At 42.6% G+C, this 19,245-nt stretch overlaps 1 protein-coding gene across 4 annotated transcripts in view; it reads right to left on the bottom strand.

The window, feature by feature from the left end:
• Positions 1–1,522: 1,522 nt before the first annotated feature.
• PLCL2 (phospholipase C like 2) overlaps positions 1,523–19,245 on the bottom strand; it is a 192,780-nt gene continuing 175,057 nt past the window's right edge. For 3 of the 4 annotated variants that reach the window (XM_049629839.1, XM_049629840.1, XM_049629843.1), the window contains one exon: positions 1,523–1,905. In XM_049629839.1, coding sequence (XP_049485796.1) covers positions 1,726–1,905 — 180 coding nt within the window. In that variant the 3' untranslated portion in view covers positions 1,523–1,725. Of the gene's footprint in view, positions 1,906–5,446; positions 13,865–19,245 lie in introns of those variants that run through there. The other variant, XM_049629841.1, reaches the window with a different exon arrangement.

Here is a 19,245-nt window from a genome sequence, read left to right as displayed (position 1 = left end):
TAGCACTGCTTTCAATCTCATTCTATTGTGAAAAGTCATTTTTTTATTATTTTTGGATTTCACCGTGAAGTTGAATATTGCTACTTACTTGCCAGCTGAGTTCGAGGATTATTAACAATGGTCTAAATTATACATCATTTTATTTCTCACTCTATAAAGCTACTTTTAATTCGTTGCTAGTCTCCCCCCCCCCCCCCCCCCCCCCCCCCCCCCCCCACCCCCTCTTTTTTTTCTGTGTGGAGTTCATTTCCGAGCAGAGAACTGAAGCTACCTACCCGCCGGGCGTTCGCCGGGGTGCGCCGGGAACCGCGCAATCATTCAAATGACAGATAGGTTTAATTTTCTAACTGGAATTACACGGTGCCGAGAGCCAGCGAAGATGCATACCTTCACTTAAGCACACTCTTTAGAATGCAAATGACAAGAACTGAGCAGAGAAACTGTTTTTTAAGAGGATATTTAGGAGTCTGGGCAGAAATAAATTAAATACATCAGCCTGAGCATCTTCCTAACGGGGAGGAAATAGCAGATTACGCATATTTATCTGGCTTGCAGACCTGAACCACTGAAAAGAAAACGGACAAATCAAGGAGGGTTGCTGAGGATTTAGAGCTTTTACTCTTCCAAAATCTGAAAGCAGGTTTGGTTTGGGAGAAGCGGTAATTAGGCTGCAGTGTCTGGTATGTTTTCAAAACTAGCACAAAGTTTCACCGATTTAGAAAATAAAGCCTTGGATTAAACTCCCAGCTGGCCGAGGACAGCTACACGTGCCCCAGCCCCTCTAACTGCCTCTGACGGACCCCCTGCACGGTCTGGAGGCACCCGTCACTCCAGTGCGAATTCAAAGCACAAAGCGGCATCTCGGTTCCTGGTAGAATCAGTCAGCTGTCGTTGCGCAAAGTCGTGAGCACCTTCCTCGAAGCAAAACCGCTAAGCCAGACAAGCAACTCATTTTTGACAAAGCTGGTTCAACAATCGGCTCCTCTGAAGAGTAGAATATTCTTAACTAGAAATTTTAAAAGTGAAAACTTTCATTAAGTGCATGTACTGCTATTGGAGAAATATCATAAAACATCGTTTTAATGTGAACACTACTTCATACAATGAAAAACTATTTACAATGTGTTGCTTCCAGATTGGCTGCTTTTACATTGTATGTCTACCCAGCGTGTGTCTTCAGCCGGGAGCTGCAGTCCTTGTACCCGACGGCTCTCCAAGGCCCCTGGGGACTCAGAGCATCTGTCCACTTACATTCTCCCTAGTAATTATGGCTCAGCAGGCACGCCACCAAAATCATCTATAACCCAGAGACTCTGGCAATCGTATAGAAGTAAAATGCGTAGATTAGGTTTCTGTCCAATAAATACTAATTTGACAATACAATCCATTTCCATCTTAAGAAACTGTTTTCAGTTAGGAAAACATTTTTTCTCAACGGAACTAGAACGAATAGTCTGTGGTTCACCCTGGAACTGTTAACGATGTCTTTGTATACAAATATAGCATATTTTGGCCAGGAATATAATTTCTTGTTAAAGAGTTTATTTGCCTTCACACGCAGAATTGCTACATACATTCACAGTTTTAAGAGACTGCAATTAGCTATTCCAGTTGTGCTTTAAAATCCCAAATATTATTTTCATTAGTGAGTGCAAAGCAAATGTCCCACTTGACTACAATTGGTCCTAGAGTTATAAACTCCATAATGGTTTCTAGAAAATTCCTTCAATCTCCAGTTTCATCATTTGCTTTTTCAGGTATGACTTCCAGGCTCCGACGCGGCTTCTGAACGTCGGCATTTTCTGTGCCTGGTTTATTCAGCCCACATGAAACAGCAGCATAATGGATTTGTTTCAGGTTCTCCAAGGTCTCGTTCTTAGCATATTTCAAAAGATCCGCTTGTCCCTGTAACAAGACATGCAATTAAATGTTAGGTGTGACTAACATGACTTCTTGTTGCAGTCTGACAATACAGGTGTTCCACTGAAATAGAAATATTTTGATGCCACAAGAGGGCATGTTTACCTGCTATTGGCACTGTATCCGAATAGGTCAATTGTAATAAAAAACAAGACTGTCTTCCCCATTTTCCACATCAAGCTCCAAGACCGTGCTGCCTCTTTGGTTCTTTCCCTTTATAAATCTGAATAGAATGCTGTGTGTGTGGACCATGGCTGTCTGCCCTGGTTAGAATTACATCTTTTTGTAAATTGTTTGGCCCATCTTGGTTTTTTTCCTTTTAAGATTTGCCTTATTTTTAGCTTCTCATTCTGAAGTAAGTATAAATTCACAGGATGCAAATATAATACAGAGAGGTCTCATATACCTTTCCCCAAATTCCCCCCAATGGTTATGGCTTACATAACTAGAGTACAAGGTCCAAACCGGGCAGCTGACGTTGGTGCAATGTACATGTATAGCTCTGTGTCACTTCATCCCATGGGGAGATTCACGTAACCACCACTGCAATCAACACACAGAGCTAACCTGCCGCCACAGAGACCTCCCAGGCACCAGGACTCTACGGTCACACCCTTCCCCATCCCTCCACCATCTGTAGCCCCTTGACAACCACCAGTCTGTTCTCCATTATAAAGACTTGCTTTTGAAGCAAGCTTTGGCAGATAGGCACCCAGCAGGTTTTCACGGACTACTTGCTTAAAGGAGGAAGGAAGGAAAGGATTCTTTACTTTCAATAAACTTTCTTAGCCAAATCTTAATTTCTTTAGTGGGGTGTGGCCATCCTCTCGACATACACACAGTCTAACACATAGGTCAAGACACAATGGGATGGACTGAAGCACCAGTCACTGGGAGTCTGGAATCTGAGCTGATTCCAGAGCTCAATGGAGAGTTTGTCAGCCTCATCACTCTTGACATATTGACCAGAGAATTCTTTGGCCGGGTGGACGCGTGGACGGCTGTCTTGTGCATCTTGGGCTGGTGAGCAGCATCCATGGCTTTTGGCCCCTTTAGACCAGTTGCACTCCCTCAGCTGTGACAACCAAAATGTCTGTGGATGTTGTCAAATATCCTCTGGGGGGTGAAACTACCCATATATCAGCCGACCATTTCAAGATTACTGGTTAGGAGAGATGATGTGGTACTCCACTGTAAATTCCAACATTCCTACTTTGGTCGTTTGTTCTATTTTCCCCTCTGATATTTAATCTGCCTTCCATTAATAGTTGTTTCTACTTATACTATTACCTTTCCTTCTCTCCTATTTTGTCTCCTTCCTCGGGCTCTAAATTCATTCTGTTATTCTCTTTATCATCCCTCCATACTTTGGCTTTTTCTTTGTCATACTTAGATTCTTGGTACTATCCCGTCTTTCTCCTGTTTTTTTTTTTTTTTTTTTTTTTCCCCTTAACTGCCTCTCAGCGTGCATCCCATTAAAGTGCTCCTGTACAACAAAAGCTGGGGGCCAGTTGCGGAGGCAACAGGTAAGGACTTACCTTGGAAGGCAACTGGACTACAATCAAATCTCAGCCTCTGGTGAGACTAAATTGCAGCGTAATCTTAAGCCACTATGAGGCCGGAATCCACAGAATGGTTTGCTGTTTACCACTTACTGTTCATGATTTTCCTGCTTTACAAAGACCTTTAATTAGTAACTATAAATACATGCTCCATTGCTTAGTTTAACTGAAGAGCTTCATTTTTATTCATTCTTAACTAGTCACTGAACTCATATGCTGAAATTTTACAAGCAGTAAGGTCTTTGTACATAAATATAGCATATTGTGCCAGAAATATAATTTCTTGTTAAAGACTTTATTTGCCCTCACGTGCAGGATTGCTACATACATTTATGGTTAACAGATTGTAACTAGATATTCCACTTGTGCTTTAAAATTCCAAATATTGTTCTTAAATTAATTAACTTTATTTTTTAGAGCAGTTTCAGGTTCACAGTAAAACTGAGCAGTTAAGTACAGAAATTTCCCGCATGCCCCAATCCCCGCATGAGGCGTAAACATCTCCACTACTGACATCCTGCCCCACAGTAGTACATTTATTGTAACTATAGACCTACACTGCACATCATTATCGCCCAAAGTCCATGGTTTACACGAGGGTTCACTCTTAGTGTTGTACATTCTGTGGGTTTAGACAAGTGTACAATGACATGTGCCCCATTACGCAGCATAGTCACACTGCCCTAAAAACCCTCTGTGCTCCCCCTATTCATCCCTCCCTTCCCCTTAATGCCTGGTAACCACTGATCTTTTCACTAACTCAATATTTTGCCTTTTTCAGAATATTATATAGTTGGAATTCTACAGTACGTAGCCTTTTAAGATTGGCTTCTTTCACTTAGTGATATGCAATTAACTTTCCTCTATGTCTTTTACGGCTTACTAGCGCAGTTGTTTTTAGTGCCAAATAATGTTCCATCGTCTGGATGTACCACAGTTTATTCATTGACTCACCTACTGAAGGACATCTCAGTTAAACCCAAGTGTTGGTGCTTATGAATACAGCTACTATAAACATCCATGTGCAGGATTTCGTGTGGACATGAGTTTTCAATTCATTTTGGTAGATACCGAAAGGAGCATGACTGCTAATATCATACAGCAAGAGGATGTTGAGTTTGGTAAGAAACTGCATCCCGTCTTCCACAATGGCGTGCTGCTTTCTGTTCCCACCAGCAGTGAATGAGAGTTCCTGTTGTTTCACATCCTCACCAGCATTTGGTGCTGTTAGCACTTTAGATTTTGGTCATTCTAAAAGGTACACATTAGTGTCTAATTTTTGTTTTAATCTGTAGTTCTCTAATGACATATAATGTTGAACGCCTTTCCACATGCCTACTTGCCATCTGTATGCCTGCTGTGGGGGAAGCGTCTGCTCAGATCTTTTGTCCATTGTTTAATTGTTCATTTTCTTATTGTTGAGTTTTAAAAGTTCTTTGTATGTTTTAGGTAACCATTGCTTATCCGGTGTGTCTTTTACAAATATTTTCTCCAAGTTTGTGGCTTGTCTTCTTGTTCTCAACTTGCCTTGCAGAGCAGAAGTTTTTAATTTTGATAGAGTCCTGCTTATAAATTCTTTCTTTTCTTTCTTTATTTCATGACTAATGTTGTTGGTGTTACACCTAAAAAGTCATCACCATACCCAAGGTAAGCTAAGTTTTCTCCTATGCTATTTTCCAGAAGTTTTATAGTTTTCCATTTAGGCCCACAATTGGCTTGAAGTTAATTTTTGTGCAGGGTGTAAGGTCTGTGTCTAGATTTTTTTTTTTCTCTTAGCATGTGGATGTCCAGTTGTTCCTGCACCATTTGTTTAAATGAGTATCTTTGCTCCATTGTATTGCCTTTGCCCCTCAGTCAACAATCAGCTGACTAAAATTTATGTGGGTCTATTTCTGGGCTCTCTATTCTGTTCCATTGATCTCTTTGTTCTTTCACCAATATTACACTGTCCTGATTACCACAGCTTTTTTTTTTTTTTTAAGTTTAATTATTTATTTTGAGACAGTGAGAGCCAGGGAAGGAGAGAGAGGGAATGAGAGAGAGAATCCCAAGCAGGCTCTGCACTGTCAATGCAGAGCCCGATGCAGGGCTCGAACTCATTAACCCAGAGACCATGACCTGAGGCATAATCAAGAGTCAGATGCTTAACCAACTAAGCCACCCAGGAGCCCCAGTTACTGTACTTTAGAGTAAATCTCAACTTGGGTAGCGTCACTCCTCTTTGTTCTTTTCCTTCAAGACTGTGTCATCTATTCTGGGTCTTCTGCATCTCCATATAAACTTTAGAATTGATTTGTCAATATCTACAAAATAACTTGATGGAATTTTGGTTGGGATTATGTTGAATCTATAGCTCAATTTGGAAAGAAATGACATCCTGAAAATATTGAGTCTTCTAATCCATGAACAGGAAGTGTCTCTCCATTTATTCATTTCTTCTTTGATATATTCGATCAGTTTTGTAGTATTCCTTACGTAGATCTTGTACATATTTTGTTAGATTTATGCCTCAGTATTTTATTTTTGGAGATGCTAATGTAAGTGGCATTATATTTTTAATTTCAAATTACCCTTGTTCATTGCTGTTATCTGGGAAAGTGATGGACTTCTATACACTAACCTTGTATCTTGCAACCTTGCTATAATCGTTTATTAGTTCCAGGAGTTTTTTGTCAATTCTTTTGGAATTTCTACATAGACGATCATGTCATCTGTGAACAAAGTTATATTTTTTCCTTCCCAATGTATAACTTTTATTTTTCTTTCTTGTCTTATTGAATTAGCTTGGACTTCTAGTACAATGATGAAAAACAGTGGAGTCAGGGGATTTCTTTGCCTATGTTTGCCTAATGGGAAACGTTTGAGTGTTCCCACCATTAAGTATGATAGTTAAAGGTGTTTTGTTCTTTATCAAGTTGAGGAAGTTCTTCTCTTTCTAATTTGCTGAGAGTTTTTATCATGAATGGGCACTGGATTTTGTCAGATGCCTTCTTGCTTTCTAGTGAGATGATCATGTGATTTTTCCTCTCTAGCCTGATTACACTGATTGATTTTCGATCGTTGCACCAACCTTCATACCTGGTATAAATCTCACTGGGTCACAGTGTATAATTCTTTTCATACATTGCTGGATTCAGTTTTTTAATATTTTCTTGAGGATTTCTGCATCTATGTTCATAAGAGATATTGATCTGTAGTTTTTTTGGTAATGTCTATCTGGTTTTGGTATTAGGATAAATGCTGGCCACGTACAATATATTAAAAAGTATTCCCTCTGCCTCTATTTTCTGGAAGAGATTGTAAAAAAAAAAAAAACTGGCATAATTTCTTCCTTAAATGTTTGATAGAATTCACCAGTGAACCCATGTGAGCCGGTGCTTTCATTTTAAAAGGTTATTAATTGTTTATTTGACTTCTTGAATAGAGATAAATCTATTCAAATAGTCTATTTCTTCTTGTGAGTTTTGGTAAAATGTGCCTTTCAAGAAATTGGCTCATTTCATCTAAGTTATCAAATTTGTGGGAATAGTGTTGTTCGTCATATTCCTTTGCTGTCCTTTTAATGCCCATGGGATCTGTAGTGACATCCCTTCTTCCATTACTGATATCAGTAATTGGTGTCCTCTTTTTTTCTTCCTTCATAGTTAGCCTGGCTAGAGACTTACTGATTTTAATGATCTTTTCAAAGAACCATCTTTTAGTTCTATTGATTTTCTCTCTTAATTTCCTGATGTCAATTTCACCGATTTCTGCTCTAATATTTTTATTAATAAAAATTAGTAGGTCTATGTTCAAAGTGCTTCCTTGGCATGTCCTCTTAGACTTCACGTGTCCAAAACTGAGTTCCTGATATCCTTCCTACCAGCCTCTCTATAACCAGCTCCTCTCAGGGTAAGACAACTCCGTTTTCACAGTGACTGAGAACACAGACCCTAGTACCATTTTGACTCGTCTCCTTTTCTTTCATCCCTCATCCCACTTGTCGGCAGCCTCCATTATCTCTGTCTTCAAAAAATATACACATATACAGGTTCTCAGCACTTCTTACCACCCTCATTGCTACCACTGGCAGCCTGAACCACCATCACCTCTCTCTGAGTTTATGACAACTGGCCATCTGGCTTCTCCTCTGTCAACATGACAGCCAGAGACATACAACTAAACACAGTCAGAACATGAACCCCCCAACCCGTGGCTCCTCGTATAACTCAGACTGAGAGTCAAAGTCCTTTCTCACAGCCCCCGAGCTGTCTTCACCCTCTTCATCACCCCACCTTGTTCACTAAGCCACTGTGACACTGGGCCCCTAAATGCTCCTCAGACACGGCAGGTCCTCTCTGGCCCGGCCTCAAGGTTGCACACTCAACATTGCCTATGCAGGGAAGGCTCTCGCCCCAGAAGGACACACAGTTTGCTCTGTTACCTCCTTCGGGCCTTGACTCCCTGACAGCCTTTCCAAAATGAAAACTGCCACCTCTTGCCCCCAACTCTTCTTGCCCCTTCCCTGCCTTGCTTTCTCCATGACATGTTCTGTGTTGCTTTGTTTACTGTCTGTCTCTCCCATTAAATGTGAGTTCCAGGAGAACTGGGACTTTCACGTCTTCAATCCGCTGCTGAACCCTCACCCCTCAAGCCTACAACAGCACCAGGCATACAACACAGGCTTAAGAAATGTGTTGAATGAGTATAATGACACTAAGATGTGAAAGTCTCCTCTTTAATCCTCACAGTGGCCTCCCAATCATGTGCTTCACCTTTTTCTCTGCATTTATATATATATTATGAATAGGTATTGTATTTTTTACAGAAATGAAATCAAGCAAACCCTGCCATTCTTCAGTTTTCTTTTTTTCACCAAAAATCATGTCTTGGCAATCTTTCCATGTCAGCATATATAGATCTGCCACAGGATGACGGGGCATTTAAATAGAAAAATCCCCAGATGGTATACAGGATAATTAATGTGGTAATAACGAATTCTTTATCTGGTGGAATCTTGGTTCCCAAGTTTAGACAGGTCATTACCACACTTTGAACGGATCAGGCTTTCCACACCTAGCCAGGGGAGACACAAAGGACCCCCAGAGCTGGGGAGCTGCTGAGTTTTATCCCCAGCACTTGTATTTTGTTCTGTGCGTCCACAACCGCATGTCTGACACATCTCAGGATTGTGGCATCCAGCGGGAGCAGAGAACAATTCTGAACAAGGTGATGATGGTGTTTGCTGTAGCAGTGTTCACGTCTCGTTGCTTCAAAAGAGCAAAGGCTATTTAAAACACCGCCGCCCACTGACACAGGGCATCTGGGTTTGAAGACTCCTACGAAACTGGCTTTGCAACGTTTCCAGTTGAGAAACTCAAACTCTATTTGGTTTCACACATTCTGTTTTGAATTTAAAAAGTTATTCTATTTGGTTTTCATCTTGAAAGAGTTATAACAACCTTAGGTCATAATATTTAAGGTTCCTACTTAGACTCGGAATATAATCTTTAAAAGACATAGCTAAGGGCAGGGCTGGATCCCAGCGGCTCTTGTGGAGAGCTGGCCGCAACTGTGCTCCTTCTGGCCCTGCCGGCGGCTGCCTGAGATCAGGTCAGAGGTCGGAGCAGCCGGGAAAGGAATGATGGCAGATCCCAGACACCATGGCTAGTGCCCCAGCCATACTCAACACTTGGCCAATCACCAAACTTTCTGTCTGACCATAAAAGATGCCCTAGCTTTTAATATGTTAAAAATACTTCAAGGCACATCTGTTAGTCCTACATAGTTTTTGAATCTAAAATTAACAACCACAATTCACTGCTTTTATTTAGACTTAGAGCTAAAACTATAGGGATTGTACACTTCCGTTATTCTTTTTCAAAGCTTTTTATTCCAACTGTCTATTAGAGAAGAACAGAATTGTCTTCCTTCTGAGATGAGTGAACCAGGGTGGCCACAAAGACTCCCCCGACCTCTGCCACCAATCCGTGCAATGGCCACGTGGCTGAGAGCTGGAAGGGGCAAAAATGGCCATCTGCCGTTCCCTGGGAGTCAGCAGACACATTTCTTCCACATTATAAGCAGGTGGATGGAAGAGGAAAAAAGAGGATACCCATACCATTTTGGGAGTCTGAAGGAGGTACAAAGGTAGTCAAAAAATTTTTAATTTAATGCAAATAAAGACATAAGCTATCAGTGTCTGGTTTGACCTCAGCATGTCTGGGGCCCACACTGACTTCTGGGTTGTTCTGGGACTAACGGCCCCAGCCCGAGAAGCTTCATTTGGATGGCATGGACTAGGCTGCCTCCTTCCCGCTTCTTTGTCCACTCAGGAACAAAGCAGCTTCTAGGCACCTCCACCGATACCTTCTGCTCCCCCAAGACATGAAGCTAACTCTGGGATAAAGAGAGGGGGGCAGACACCTGGAGAGCGCCAAGGCCCAGCAGGAAGACAGACTGCCACCCTGCAAGCACCTAGCACCGGCCACACGCTGACCCCTTACTCAGCAATTTGCCATGCACGCGTCCTTATCTTTCCTATCACCCAGAAGGCTGCAAGAGTTTTCCTGTCCCCTCCCTCAGCATCACTCTGAGATGACAGCACAGGGACCTAGGGTTTTTCTGGCTGTCTCTTGCCAGAGAATCTAAATTGCAAAACCCTAACACAAGCTCATAATCAGGAAACATTTCTTGGAAAGAGAGTGACTAACGTATGCCGGGCACTGTATTAAGCCCTTCGCAAAGACTATCTCGTGACAATCTCAGTTCTGTGAGAGCTACTGTTAGTATTCCCAATTTTGTAGTCAAGGACATTGAGTTTAGAGGGATGAAGGGGCTTACCCAAGGCAGAGCCTGCACAGCAAATTACACTTAAAAACATACAACTTTCTCTCTGTGTGTTCTGTTTTCTTTTTGGATTAACTAAACCACAGGGCCCAAGCTATACAGTTGAGCCCACACATTACATGTGACACTTGAAAGCAAGCAAAGTGTAACGTCCACTACATTTCTAACATCCCCAGTGTATCACCAATGGTGCAGGCAATTCCTTCTTCCTGTGCTTAAACACAAGAACAGAGATACAGATTTCCATTCGTATTTGTTGAATGAGTAGGGAGCGAACAACACCATGGTGGGGCCACGGAAATCCTGGCCCCGGTTCTAAGCTGCCTCACTGCACTCCGAACGCCCCCCTTGAGAGGCCCGTGTGGCTGGCCAAGGCTGTAGCACATTCGTCAGAGTTAAGGAAGGTCTTCTTCCTACTGACGTCTCAATAAACCTTACACTTGAACAAAGATCCCCTGATCATCAGTCACCTGAAGTTGGTGCAACAGAGCATAGCAGCATGTGCTCGGCTGTGGGATGATAAACGCATGTTAAACGTTTCGTGATTTTTTTCTGTCCTATTGGCTTCCCCTGTGCTCAGTCACATGTGTGAAGGGAGTGACATGTGAATTGCAAGTGAATTCCTCTCTTCTCAGCAAGAAGACTGCCTTCCGTCTCCCCTGACTCCATCCCAAAGGGTTTGCAGGTGCTGGCCAGGTGGAAAGGCCCTCTGAGAGTATGAAGAACGGTTCCGGGAGCAAGACTCCTAACCCTTAGTCTTCGCCTTAATCCAGAGAGACATTCAAGCTGTATGAAGCAGTGTCCTGATTATGCAAGCAAAGTGGGTCGGTCCAGGACTATCCTTGCACCTCGATCCCCTCCCCGCTGCCGATATTTTGGCTATTTCATCACATTTACAGTTGTTTCTCAACTTCACAAAGGTTGTGCTCAAAGGTTTACGCACACTTTAATTTAAAATTTTTAACATAAGATGCGATTTAAATTCAGAGTGGGTGTCTTTCACCTCAGAAACTATTTTACGTGTCACTCAACAAAGATGGGGGGGTGAGTGCTCCCAGGCATTCCTAGGCAGCACAATGGAGGAGGTCTAAGTTGGGCCTTGACACGGGCGGGAAACGATTTCAGCAGAGGCCAAGGGGCTGTGGAAGACGCTGCCTTCCTTCCACACGTGACTCTACGACTCCCAACAAGTGATGCCTTTGGGGCCTAACCACGGCTTAGTAGCATGATTTCTATGCTACAAAGCTTTCTGAGTTCCAACTGTGGTTACATCTCCCTCTGATAATGGGAATGAGCATGGGAAAAGCTAAGTCTCACACTGGCAGTGAGAGCTGGCCCCCTACAGTGGGAGACGACCTCCCCTGACACAGAGCTGGTGGCTCACGTGGTAGAGGGGGGGTGAGGATTTCAGGAGGTGCCATTGGAGGCTGCAGATGGTGGAAGTGAGCCATGACCTAAGCATAGAAGACAGGAGGTCAAGAGAGTGTTCCAGGCAAAGGGGCCAGGGCCAGAGGGGAGCAAGGGCAGTGTGCCTAGTGTGTAGAGAGAGAAGGGGAGAGCAAGGGGATGCTGAGGGATGAGCAGGGCCAGGGCCACGAACACGGAAGCTTCGAAAACGCTAGTAAAAACAGCACGCACAAGCACTTCCCTCGCACTGTTAATTTTTTAAGCACACTTTTTGCACGATTAAACGTTAGCTGAGTGATCACAAATTCCACATTAGTGGGATCCAAGGTCTGAGGTTTTACTGTGTTTTAAAAGGACCAGAAAGTACAGCCTGTCTAATGACAGGCACTACCATAGTTTGGTTTTCTGAGTCATTCTGAAGAGTCTTCACATGCTAAAGAGAGGAATGGCTTCCAGCCAATTACAGATTTTCAGGAAAACAGGCAACATAATACATCACCTAGTACATAAAATAACTAAAGGATATTAACATCAATAAAGAAAAGGAGTTGCCCATGGGCCATCACAGCAATGTTCAGAAAAGAAACAAATGTCATTCTTCAGTCTTCAAGGTAAGTACTATACCTCAGGTAAAAACAAAATCAAGATGAACATCTCAGCAGGTGCAAAGACTGTCTGGTTTAACTATTTATTTTTGGCAGAAGTCTCATTTTCCTAGAGAGAACAAATCTCTAATTACTTCTAGGGCTTAGCTTTTAGTCTTGGTTTTGAGGGCGGATGGTGCGGAACAGGAAGAGCTGGCTTGGCAGCAATCCTTCTGGAAAACATCTTGGGGTTGTAATAAACTTTATTTGAGTCTGTGATATGACACAGGTGTTAGAAAATCCAGCATAATTTTGGCCTGTATTGACAGTAAGATAATTTTCAGATTATGAAGAAAACCATACTGACGAGTCCTACCCTGGGGCCGTCAGTGCACCGCTTATCCAAAGTATGGGGATAATTCTTGCCACCCCATCTTATGAAGGACACTGACAAACCAGAGCCATCAGGAGACCAAGGGACCCAGTGAGGAGGGGATCAGATGCCATCTCACCCTATTATCTGCAGAGATTGAGCATGTCTGACCTGAATCAGGGAGGTCTAAGAGAAGGTAATGATAGTTTGCAAAGGTACAAAGGGATGTTGAGGAGGAGGGAATAGAATAATTCTGTGCTGCTTTGAGGGTATTACTGGAACCAGTGGGTAGAAATGAAGTTACAGAGAGATAAAATTCCATATACTGTATGGCAGAACAAAACTAAGATTGCATGACAGTGGAGCAGGCTGGCAATCTGGTGGGAGCAGCAGGAAGGTGGGTTTGATGACTTTATGGGGTTGTGTGGCCAAGCCTCACAGTGTATCCTATACCCTTCTAAGGGAAAATGCGTCATTGGCAGGTTCTGCCACTGTGGTAGACTATCTCCAAAGGCAGGTGCCATAATTCCTTCCATCTCTGTCCAGGCATGCTACTCCATCCACTAAGAGGCGGAGTCCACTTCCCCCTCCCTTGAATGTGGGCTGGAGTTGATTTCCTTTGGTCAGTAACATGGAGGAAGTGGTCTTAAGAAGCCTGGCAGCTTCTCCTTTTGTTTTCTTGGAATCTCATAGCAATATAAGGAAGCTGGGGCTGGACTACTGAATGACGATGGGCCATGCAGAGAAAGGGAGAGATCAAGAAGAGGGGGACCCAGCCATTCTAGCCATCCCTGGTGACATGCCAGCCACGTGAGTGGAGCCTTCTTGGCTACTCCAGGCCCAGCTGACCTCCCAGCTGAACCAAACCAACACCATATGGAGCAGAAACACCACCCAGCTGACCACAGCTAGCCCACAGAATCGTATCAAATAAGAAGCTGTTGTTTTAAGCCACTAGTTTTGTCATGGTTTGTTCTATGGCAACAGAGAACTGAAATAGCCAGTCAAGGCGGCCGTATTTTGTGCCATGTAACAGTGCCTTCCTGAGCACAGTGGATTGAAGCAGGTAGAGAACCTGATCCAAGGAGAACTTAATACGAGAGGAGGCTTATACCTTTAGGACCGCAGGTCTGGATGTGAAAGGAAAGGGTAGGCTCAGCCGATCAGATTTCCTCTCCTTGGAATTTGAACTAGGAAATATAAACAGATTGAGAACTTGGAATGAAACCTTCTAAGGTACAGTCGGGGCCAAACCAAGACCACAGTAAGTCATAGGGCAACAGAAACATGAGTGAGCAGAGGGAGAAGGACAGAGAGAGGACCATCGGCCCCCGGGGAAGAGCTGCCCCGGGTGCTGCTGGGCTTCCTGGCTGCCCTTTACTCCTGTGAGGCTGGAGCACGGCTTCCGGTCCCAGAGCTCCCTGGCCTTTCACAGTCCTCCCCGAGGCCAGCACCTCTTGCCCCTCCTCTGTGAGCTGGCCTGCAGGAGTTCTGCCTCTTAGAACCAAAACAGAGCAATTAAAGCAGGGCTCTTCTACCATGAGATTCCACCATCTTAGGAAGGGTAATAAACAGAAACAATAAAAATTATCACCAGTACAGTGAGCGTTTAGCAAATGAAAAATAAAGGGAGAGAAACCTCTTAATTAAGCTGGTGGGTGGAAAATATTAACAGGATATCCTTCCCACATTTCTGGTGAAATGAGCAAAAAATAGTAAAATTGGCACACACACACACACACACACGCACACACATACAACACAAGCAACAAACAAACAAAGGGGTATGACATAATTTAACAAACTTCTGAAACTCACAGAATTCATAGTGGCAATTCTTAGAAGTCCTGAAACTTTTAAGAGCCCAGTCAAACTGCAAAGACACAAACTGAGTGCCCTTTTCTTTTATTTCTTTAAAAAAAATTTTTTTTCATGTTTATTTATTTTTGAGAGAGAGAGAGAGACAGAGCACAAGTGGGGGAGGGGCAGAGGCAGAGACACAGAATCCAAAATGGGCTCCAGGCTCCAAGCTGTCAGCACAGAGCTCAACTCGGGGCTCGAACTTGGGAATGGCGAGACCATGACCTGAGCTGAAGTCAGCCACTTAACCAACTGAGCCGCCCCGGTGCCCAGTCCTTTTTGTTTACTTCTGCTTGATGCAACAGAAAAGGTGATGGGACAGAGGGTAAGAAGAAAGAGGTAACGCAGGACAAGTGAGGAATCGGACTGACACACATAGAAAACTGGACACAGTATATCGAACAATGATGTTCTGACAGTGCAACACAGTGAGCCCTGATGGAAGAGATACAAACGGGGGTCCAGCTCCCTGTGTGGAGGGGTTCCAGGCTGCAGTGCAGGAAGGGAGAGCCTGGTGGCCCCACCAAGCCAAGGGGATGGAGTTTGGAGTTCAGGGAGGCTAAACAGCTGGGATGTACAGGGTGGAGCAGTGGGGCTCTTAAACAGCTACTGTCAATATCTGGTTCGGGAAGACGAAGGGTATGATGAGCACCAAAAGGAGAGGAGTGGGAAGCTGGATGGGATTAACGGCAGAGTAGGCACTGTAGAAGATACAGCAGTATTGGTTGAAGATGTAGAAACAATGGAAACTATTTTTTAAGAAAAGAAAAGGAAAGAAAAGAAAAGAAAAGAAAAGGAAAGAAAAGAAAAAAGACCTAAAAAGAAATGAATCTTTTGGGAAAATATCAAGCAGTATACATGTATAATAGGAGTTACAGAAGGAAGAGAGAAAGGGTAAGACTGAAAAAAAGATTTAAAGAAGAAATGACTAAAAAATTTTCCAAATCTGATGGAAATTTCCACATGTAGAAGAATCTTATTCTTTCACATATTAGAAGCATCTCAACAAACCCTAAGCAGAAGAAACATGAAGAAAACCAGACTGAGGCCCATCATAATTCTTCTAAAAGTCTAAGAAAAAGAGAGAGAAAAATCTAAACAAAAGATGCCCAACCTCTCTGCATTTACTAGGCTGGCTAAACTGACAATAGCAAATGTTGACATGGATGTAGAATAATGGGAACTCTCGGGACACTGTTGGGGGGAGTGCTAAATGGGACAGTTCAGAAAGCAGCTTGGCAATTTCTTATAAAGTCTGGCATGCACTTACCATATGATCCAGTAACTGCACTCACAGGTGTTTAGCCAGTAAAATAAGAGTATGTCCACACAAAGACCTGCGTGTGAGTGTTCACTGCAGCTCTACTCACAACAGTTAGAGGCTAGAAACGGCCCAAACGTACATCGACCAGTGAATGTATAAACAAAGAGTAACACACCCATAAAACAGAATGTTGTTCATCAAAAAAAAAAAAAAAAAAAAAGGAATGGATTGCTGAAACACACCTTACCTTGGATGAATATCAAAAGCATTATGTTACACGAAAGAGGCCAGGCATAAAGACTACATGCTACACAACTCCCATTTATACAACAATCTGGAGCAGGTGAAACTATAGACAGAAATCGGGTCAGTGGTTGGTGAGGGAGGGAGTTTTCTGCAAAGGGGCATGAGGGAATTTTGGGGGTGATGGAAATGCTCTGTCATCATTGTGGTGGGGTTGCATGACAATATACATTTATCAAAATTCGTTGAGTTGTGCAGTTCAAAAGGGGGAATTTTATCTTATGTAAATTGTACCTCGATAAAGTTGATCAAGAAAAGGGAAGGATGCTGACTATCTAAGGGAAGTGAGGTCTTGAGGGCAGGCTTCTGAATTAAAGAGCAATCAGAAACCTGTGGAAATGGATTATACCCTCTCCCAATTATGCAGCAGAGACCCCAGAATGTGACATTTACAAACTCTGAGAAAGCTGGGTCCAAGAATCCAAAGACTGTCAATGACCCCAGCTGAGATTTATCTCTTCTCTGCCCTTTCCTCAGGCTATGGATGGTGGTGACAGTAAGCTAATTTAAATATTGAACTTATACCAAACAACATGGTAATCATAGTCTTGGGGCCAAATGGGAATATTTAAAACTGTAAAATGGAAAAATAACAGCATGCCTAAGTCCTCACCTAGAAATATTAGTGGGTAGATACTCTCCTCTTTCATAGCAGAAGGTCAACCAACCGACCTCATAATTGAAATGTGTAGCTTAAAAAAAAAACAAAAACCCAACAAAATGACTCCTACTAACATTTTTCATGATCTTTTTTCTTTTTTTTTTTTTTAATTTTTTTTAACGTTTTATTTATTTTTGAGACAGAGAGAGACAGAGCATGAACGGGGGAGGGTCAGAGAGAGAGGAGACACAGAATCTGAAACAGGCTCCAGGCTCTGAGCTGTCAGCACAGAGCCCGACGCGGGGCTTGAACTCACGGACCGCGAGATCATGACCTGAGCCGAAGTCGGACGCTTAACTGACTGAGCCACCCAGGCGCCCCAATAATCTTTTTTCTTAACCTCAGAGATATTTCATAGGAAATAAATATCTCTCACAGTAAAACTTGTTAGTAATTCATTTAGCTTCTTTTCTTCTGTTAAATAAAGAAAAGTGAAACTCAGTACTTTTTAAAAAAACTTCAAAAGGGCAGTTACAGTAGGATCCTATCTACTGGCGTACCTTATTTCATAATACGTGAGACAGTAGCTCTTGTCAGATGTACCACTAAGAAAGAAAATCACTGCCAATTTAACTAGGATACAATGCACGGATGCCATGGACTAGAAGATAACATACCAATTTCAAAGATTTTTGATCTCAAAAATAAAAAAAGAAGGATGACTCAGAATCAATAAAATGTATCTCCATCCATCCATATGCAAATAAAATGGTTGCTAAAATAAGGTCACCTACATTTAGTAATAGCTATTTCTCAGAGGGTTTGGAGTCATTTTAAAACGTCTATCTTTTCTACATTAAAAAAGTTCTGTATGATGAAGACGCATTTACAAAGACAAATGAATGATTTTTATTCAAAATAAAAAATGATTGGAAGTAAATGTGCCAAGGCGTCAATAGTAGATATCTCTGGGTGTGGTGATGACAGCTGACATTTCTTCTTTGTTCATTTCTGTATTCTAAAGCAATTCTTAAAATTGAAAAACTAAACAAAGGAAGCCAAAAAACCCATAAAAATAGGGATGAAATGTCCTTAGATGAAAAGAATTTATGGCAGGACCAAGCATTCCTGCTTTGCTCCGATTTTCACATGAAAGTCCTATGTCCCAGGATGCCTTGTCACCCTGCCTACCTTCTTGTTCAAATTAGTGGTTGAAGGTGCTTTGGATTTCATTCCAGAGCAGAGGTATTCCATTTTTCTAGGGTGCCTCAGAATCACCCCAAGGAACTTGTTAAACAAGCAGATTCCTGCACTCTACCTCTAGAGATTCTGATCCAGATTCTGAGGGGAGCTCAGGAGACTACATTTAAACACCCGAGGAAATTCCTGTCAGGCCTCACAGCCGCAGGGCTCCTTCAGCATGTCTTCTTGTCATCTTTCTCCTTTTCTCTCCCTAACCAGTATCATCTGAAACCTTCCCCAAGCTTCTGTGCCCCCCAGGAGGGCACTGCGGCCTCTCGCCCACCACACATAGCCCTGGAGGGCTGCCACCTCACCAAGCTCACAACAAAAAACACACGGTCAGAGGAACCCAAAGGATCCGATTCCCTCCTGTCAGAAAAAGGCTAGTAGCTCAACTCAGACCCAAACTCAAGTCCAAGGGGGCACTGACTCCCCTAAACAAAGATAAAACTTGTAAAACATCCAGGAATGGAGAAAGCCCTTCCATTATACGGAAGTGACACACAGATCTCTCCACTTCTTCCCCGTTCCTTGCCCAGGTTCTACCACATTCGAACACCATCTACAGCAAATATGCTGGAAATTTTTAAAAGATCGATTACCCTGTCCTACACATTACTTTCCATATGAACATAAGTCTGAGGTGTTAATTCTCTCTCCTGGACATAATTCCAAAGAAAATAGGTTTCCTCAGTGTAGATATTTGGTTCAATTACTGATTTCTAAAATCTGGTGTATTACTTTATGTCGGCTGTTTTTCATTAATATGTGCGCCCAGCTCCCATTTTCTATGGCTCTTAGCCAAGAGCGTCTCAGACTTTCATGCGTATGAGAACCCCTTGGGATCTTGTAAAAACACAGATCTGTAGATGTGCAATCAGGAGATCTGGGGTGGGTCCTGGGGGTCTGCATTTTGAACAAGCTCCCAGGTGATACCCAGGTTTCTGGTTCCTAGACCACAGACGAGTAGCTAGGACACTTGACAGGTGGGAGTTTGGTCCCTAAGTCTGTTTTTGCCTATAATAAAGTAAAAGAAAATGAGCATTTGGTCTCTCACGGGGCTTAAACAATTGTGCTACTTTTCCCTTGAGATTTGCAGGAAATCTGTAGTGTACCCACACCTCTGGGTGGGAGTGAGTCAGCAAGTTATAAAGCCAAATTCCTTTTCATTGTAAATTCTTATATCTGCTTTTTACTTAACTGCAAACTATCAAAATTAACTTCTAAGCAGAAGATTGAGAGATTACCAAAAAAAAAAAGCACATGTGAAGGATGGGGAGTATTTTAAGAAGTCAAGAAAA

The sequence above is a fragment of the Panthera uncia genome, chromosome C2, assembly GCF_023721935.1.
Source record: "Panthera uncia isolate 11264 chromosome C2, Puncia_PCG_1.0, whole genome shotgun sequence".
NCBI classification, from domain to species: Eukaryota; Metazoa; Chordata; class Mammalia; order Carnivora; family Felidae; genus Panthera; species Panthera uncia.
Note: the sequence above shows the minus strand (reverse complement) of the source record. Positions and strands in the feature narration are given on the sequence as shown.